Consider the following 6,003-nt stretch of genomic DNA (forward strand, 5'->3'; position numbering starts at 1 on the left):
CTGCTCTTCTCCTTGTTGTTTCTGTCTCACCGTCTTGGTCTCCTCATCCAGTCTCTGTTTATCTCCTCCCGCCTTGCTGGCTGCCCCAAAACTCAAAAAGGCCTTTCTGAAATGTCGTGCCTCTTTCTCTCTCTCTCTCTCTCTCCATTGAGCCCGTCTCTCCTTCCAAACCTTGCTGGAAGCTCTGCTGCTCTGTCCTGCTTGTTTCTGTTGGTCTCTCATCTCTTGATGCTGCAGTGTGTGTGTGTGTGTGTGTGTGTGTGTGTGTGTGTGTGTCCAGACAAACCCTCATAAGATGCAGTGACCATCTCATATGTAGAAAGTTTTATTTTTGTTTTTCTGAAGGATTTGAACTCTATGATAAAGTGAAATTAAAAGCCATGCTTAAAGGATCCGTTCAGCCAAATTCCAAAAAGACATATTTACTAGCCATGTCGATGTGAACCTCATCAGAACACGGTGTGAAAAGTCAGGGGGTCACCGAAGTCAGTAGGATTCATCCTCTGGGGACCGTGAATGTCTGTGAATTTCATGGCAATCCATCCGACAGTTGCTGAGGTATTTCAATCTGGACCAAATCAGCTGACATTGCCATCTCTAGAACAACAAATACAACAAATAATCCACAGAACACAACGCGTCCTGTACCAGCAGTGCGCACTGATTTGGCCAAAATGTAGCATGTAGCATGCAAACAAAATCCAAAATATCTCCAGTCTGATTTCGAGGCGAGAAATAAGCAACCCAGTTAGTGAATCTTCACTCGTATTAGATCTACAAGTCCTCGTTTAGAAGTTTGTTCCGACTTTCGTAAAGGCCACCTGCATGATTATTACTTCTGCTCTCCAAAACATGAACCGGTTAAGCCTACTATGTACTATATACTGCATACTTCCTCTGCAGAAAGTAGATCCAGTGGAAACTGTTTAGAGTGAGGTCTGTGGGTTGTTTCTGGAAAGACAAACAAACGTCCATTCACCTCCATTATATTAAGGTGGAGGCACAAACCTTAGAGACGGATATCGGGGCAAATTAAACAGAAATGTGTGGTTAGATTCCACTTGAGCCACATAAGAGAAGCTGTTGTTTTTGTGATTTGGGTGAACAGACCCTTTAAAACCTCTAATGAATGGGACTCCTGCTGCTACAAAGTCAGTGCTTTGATCATCAGGTAATGTGTAAAACCTGTGACATGTTTGTTCAGTCATACCAAAAAAAACAAGTCCATATTTATTTTTAGCAAACACGTGCAGTGCATGACCTCCTACATGCAGCTATTTTAAGATTCCTGCTTCATGAATGAAGTCTGGTGTCCTGATGAGTGTGTCTGATGCTTTATTTCTGTCCGTCTGCATCGTCCGCCTGAACAAACTCACTATACATTCACTGTTTCCAAAAAGAAATCCCTGCATGTTTGTTACTGAAGTCCTTCTGTCGTGTGTGCTCCCCCCCCCCCCCCCCCCCCCCCCCCCCATCTTTGGTGTCTTCGCTGTTCTTCTGCTGGGGGGGGCGGGGGGTAGGACAGTCACAGTGATTCCCGGGTCAAAGGTGAATGCATCACTCTCGTGTGTTTGTCTTTGTCAGACTTGTTGTGGACAGGTGTTCATTATACTGAGTTGACTTCGAGGTGGTTGTGAAAGCCCCCCCCCGTGGTGAGATGACTGTATGTACTGCAAGATGTTATCCAGCAGGGGAGGTCAGATCTGCTCCTGAGAAAGGTTTCCAGTTTGATTGATGATTCATTATCGTAACGTCACTGAAGCAGGGCTGGATTTGCCAGCGTTGTGACTTTCAGATTTGAAAACCCCTGCTGTCAAATAATATGTGGAGGTGTGTGTAAAAAAAAAAACAATTACCTGTCCTTGATATGATTTATTTTGATAAGAAAAGGCTCAAGTGAATGCAGTGTAAAGGTGGATTCCTCTGGTGTCTCCATGTTGAATAAAGAGTTTCATTTGAACAGCTGTGAGGCTTTTCTTTTTTTGTTTGTTTCATTTTGTTCGCTGTCCAAAAATGTCTGCATCCACTTACACCAGCAGGTGGCGCCATTTATACAGAGTTAACCAAGACGGGCGCCTGTGGCTGTCGGGCTTTCTGAGTTATTCAAAGACTGTTATGGAGCCTCATTTTATAACTTTATGACTGCTCACTGTTGAGCAAAGGTCACCAAGAGTTTTAGTTTTAGTTTATTTGACATCAGTGGTGGTTCTGGTCCACTTAAACCACATGGGCCAGACTGGGGCCAGACTGGGGCCAGCTGTTCTTTTCGAGGGGGCAGTTAAGTTAAAGCGACATTTTTTTTACTGAACTGTGGCCACAAGTGGAAGGCTACAGGATAATGGCACGTGCTAAAGTAGACAAGTTATGGCAATACATAGCAGTTTGCTAGCTTTAGCTAACATTAGCCTCCAGAAGCTGCAGGCCCCCCCCCCATGAGCATAAATTGAGCACGGGTGTGTTTTATTAAAGTTCAACATTTAATTTGTAAGAAGATTGGGTTATTTCTTCCCTCTAAAGTAACTTGAAGTCAGAAACTAAGCGTTATATTAGCTGAAAAAGTCGGTTAGAAGCAAAGTCAGACACGTCATCTAAAGAAAGACAATATAAAATGGGACAACGTGTCATTTGTACCCACAAAATAAACAAATGCATCTTTGTAAAACCGCTCCATAGTGGTGCAATACAGCAAACAGCACACCAACAGAAACCTACCATAGATACACGACTCGCACGTGTTTCTTATGTATTTTCAAGGACAACATGAAGTCTTCAGTGACCGTCTCTTCTCCGTCTTCTTCCGTCTTCCTCTGATGTGTAATGTCCTCTTGTTATGTCGGGCTGTGTTCTGTCTCTCTCGTAAAAGAGATCTTGATCTCATTCAGATTACCTGATTAAATGAAGCTCTGGAGGCTCGTGGAGGCCTGACTTCACACTCAGACACTTCATGTTGCTTTTTCCTTTAATTTGTCACCCTCATCATCATCATCATCAACAAAGTCAATCCAATTTTATAATTACTTTTTAAAATTCTGGAGGTTAGTTATTAAAACAACAGGTTCCCCGCAGGTGTTAAACCTCGGAAAGTGCAACTCAGCAACACAAGCTCCGGTCTGGTGGGCTTCAGTTCCCTCAACCTTACAAAGGGGGTCTTTGCGATCCTCAGGATGAAACATTATGTACCACACTGAGTTGCAGTCGGACAGCTTGAACCCTGAGTTGTTGTAATTGCGCTCTTGGGTTCAGACCTGACTAACTTGTTCTGAGAGCGCTGCAGTTAAGTGTCTTTCCCAGACCTTTCAACCATGAAGCGACCGAGTATTCAAAACAACAGAACAGGGTCTTCCTTTATCAATTAAATGACCTTTTATAGAAGATCAAGTTTTTGTGAGGCTAAAAATTTGTTTCCAGTCTGATAAAATCACGTACAAATCATTTCAGGAACCTATTATATGCTTCTTTTTTTCTTCAGTTCTATATGCAGCATGTCGGGAGGCGTGGTGATGTGTCACCCTACATCCTGCCACAGGAAATGTCAGAGGAGTAGCGAGGAAAGATGAAACAACAAGATGCATAGCTCTATTAGAACTATTATTATAGTGACACATTTAGTTTGGCTGAATGAAACACACAAAAATAAAATGTACAATTATAAAATAATACTTTTATCCTGTATCAGAAACAACACAGACTGTTGCTGTAAAACCATTAAACAAAAAGCATTAACTATCATGAGTATTATATAAAAATGTATATACTTTCCTTTCATCTTTATGTACATAAACATTTAAATTAATATATTTATTTCTCACAAACACTCACATACAAGAAAACTGTATTGCTATATTTATATATATATATATATATATATATATATATATATATATATATATATATATATATATGTGTAAATATTTATTCTGTCCTTTGCTTGTTTATCATAAATACAGTCGAGGTACTTTTGCTTTCTTTTTGGATTCCAGCCACAGAGACGATTTCCTTCTTTGTCAGCTGCAAAATCAAAGCCATTTGTTGGGCAACAGGTCTCCCTCAGAGAGATATGCTCAGGGTTTTGCCTTTAAAGGGCCTGAAGTAAAGACTGGAGCCTGCAGACTTGGACATGAGGAGAAAGAGGAAGGGGTCCAGACAGGCGTGCAGGCAGCACAAACACACCGCCACTTTAAAGTACAGGTACAAACTCTCTGTTCCGTCCACGGACAGTTTCACGTAATGGAGGAAGTGCAAGAGCCCAGCGGGAGTAAAGCACACCAGGAAGATGACAAAGACCAGAGAGCTGGCCTTGATGTACATCGACCAGTCCATGTGTGATCGCTTCAGTTCACAGACGATTCGGGCGTAGCACACGACCGTGACCACCAGCGGCACCAGGAGGCCGAAGGCGGTTAGGAACAGGTTGTAGTAGAGCAAGGAGACGTGGGAGCCGTAGTCCAGAGGCAACACATCATGGCAGGTGATGCGGTCCACCTGAGGGAGCCAATAGCTCTGCTGGACCAGGAGCTCGGGGACGACGGCGGCACCAAACGCCCCCCATACGGCCAAGCTGACCCAGGCGGTGAGCATCCTCTTGGGGAGGCTTTTGTACATGAACGGGTGCACCACAGCCAGGTAGCGCTTGATGCTGATGCAGGCCAGCGTCTGGGCCGAGCAGTAGAGGTTGCCATAGAAACAGGCCGTGACCACTCGACAGGCGGCCTCCCCGAGCACCCAGTTGTTTCCATGGAGATGGTAGTGAGCCTTGAAGAAGAGGGAGAGGAGGAGGAAGAGGTCGGAGACAGCCAGGCTGCAGTAGAGGATGGCAGAGGACACCTTCCTGATTTTAGTGGCCAGCGTGCACAAGATGGCAACGTTGGCCGGGACCCCGACAGTCACGACCAACACATAAATAACGGGAATGACCCGCGTGCTCAGGGGGCCGCGGAGGTACCGGACTGTGCTGTTGCTTAGTGACCGCAGAGGTGGAGGGGAACGAGATGAAATGGGAGCTTGTGTCCCATTTAGGACAAAAGAGAAATCCGGGACCCCTTTAAATGTTCTGGGCACAGCAGCAACATCCTCAGAGCTTTTATGGGGCTCTTGTACTCTGCTGTCCCCTGCCACGAAAACAAGAAAGTGCTCAAGTTCATGATCATTTTACTCTGAAGTTTCGTTATACTACATTTGTATCACCAGAAACTTCAAATGTATTGCTGAACAATATACTGAGTGGACCGCAATTGATAGTTTTGCGTGTAAAACGTCAGAAAATAGCAAAACAAATATCTAAAACCCAAAGAGACGCCTTCAGATCCAACAGAACAGCCCACAGCCAAAGATGTTCAGTCACGTACGACAAAGAAACACAGCAAATCCTCACAACTGAGAAGCTGTTGGGAAATGTCCAAATAGCTGTTTGAAAAGACTGTTTCAGCTGTAATCCAGCTCCAGTCCAAGTTGTAGCTCGTTGTTTTTAAATAATATGATTTCAAATTAACTTGGAAATTAACTCAACCAGAGACCGCTCATTTATTTCAGCTGATAATATACAGTTAATAACATATAGCTAATAATACAGTCGACATTATCACGAGCAAGTATTCAAGATAGCTGAATGTTTAGAATAAAATGTGATAAAAGCACAGCAGACTTCAACTGAAACGAATCTTTAAAAAGCATCTCTTACCTTCTTTTTGGAGAGTAACACTCAGACAGAGAAGAAAAGCCAGGAGACGGAGCAGCTCCCCCATGTCTTCTTGTGGTTGTAGAGCCGTGTGGTGCTGCGTGCTCGGTGTCACCTCCGACCGCCTGCTGCTCTGTGGGAGTGCTGGAGTCACAAACACCTCCCCAAAAACTACAGAGCGCAAAGAAAAACCACATCGTCGTCGAGTCCTTCTTGGATTTTGTTTTAACACGCACGGCGTGAACTTCCTCCTCTGTTTCATGAGACTCAAACTCCAACACTGTTTTTATGTTTATGCACCATAACATAACATAACATACGTTCTCTTT

At 43.8% G+C, this 6,003-nt stretch overlaps 1 protein-coding gene across 1 annotated transcript; it reads right to left on the reverse strand.

Annotated features, from left to right (window-relative positions):
- Positions 1-3,624: 3,624 nt before the first annotated feature.
- Positions 3,625-5,784, reverse strand: LOC139301326 (proteinase-activated receptor 3). Its single transcript, XM_070924687.1, has 2 exons — positions 5,678-5,784; positions 3,625-5,108 (listed from the first exon to the last, which is right to left on the reverse strand). Exons 1-2 carry the CDS (start codon positions 5,739-5,741, stop codon positions 4,048-4,050), a joined length of 1,125 nt encoding a protein of 374 aa, XP_070780788.1. The 5' UTR covers positions 5,742-5,784; the 3' UTR covers positions 3,625-4,047.
- Between the last annotated feature and the right edge of the window lie 219 nt (positions 5,785-6,003).

The sequence above is a fragment of the Enoplosus armatus genome, chromosome 18, assembly GCF_043641665.1.
Source record: "Enoplosus armatus isolate fEnoArm2 chromosome 18, fEnoArm2.hap1, whole genome shotgun sequence".
Taxonomy (NCBI): Eukaryota; Metazoa; Chordata; class Actinopteri; order Centrarchiformes; family Enoplosidae; genus Enoplosus; species Enoplosus armatus.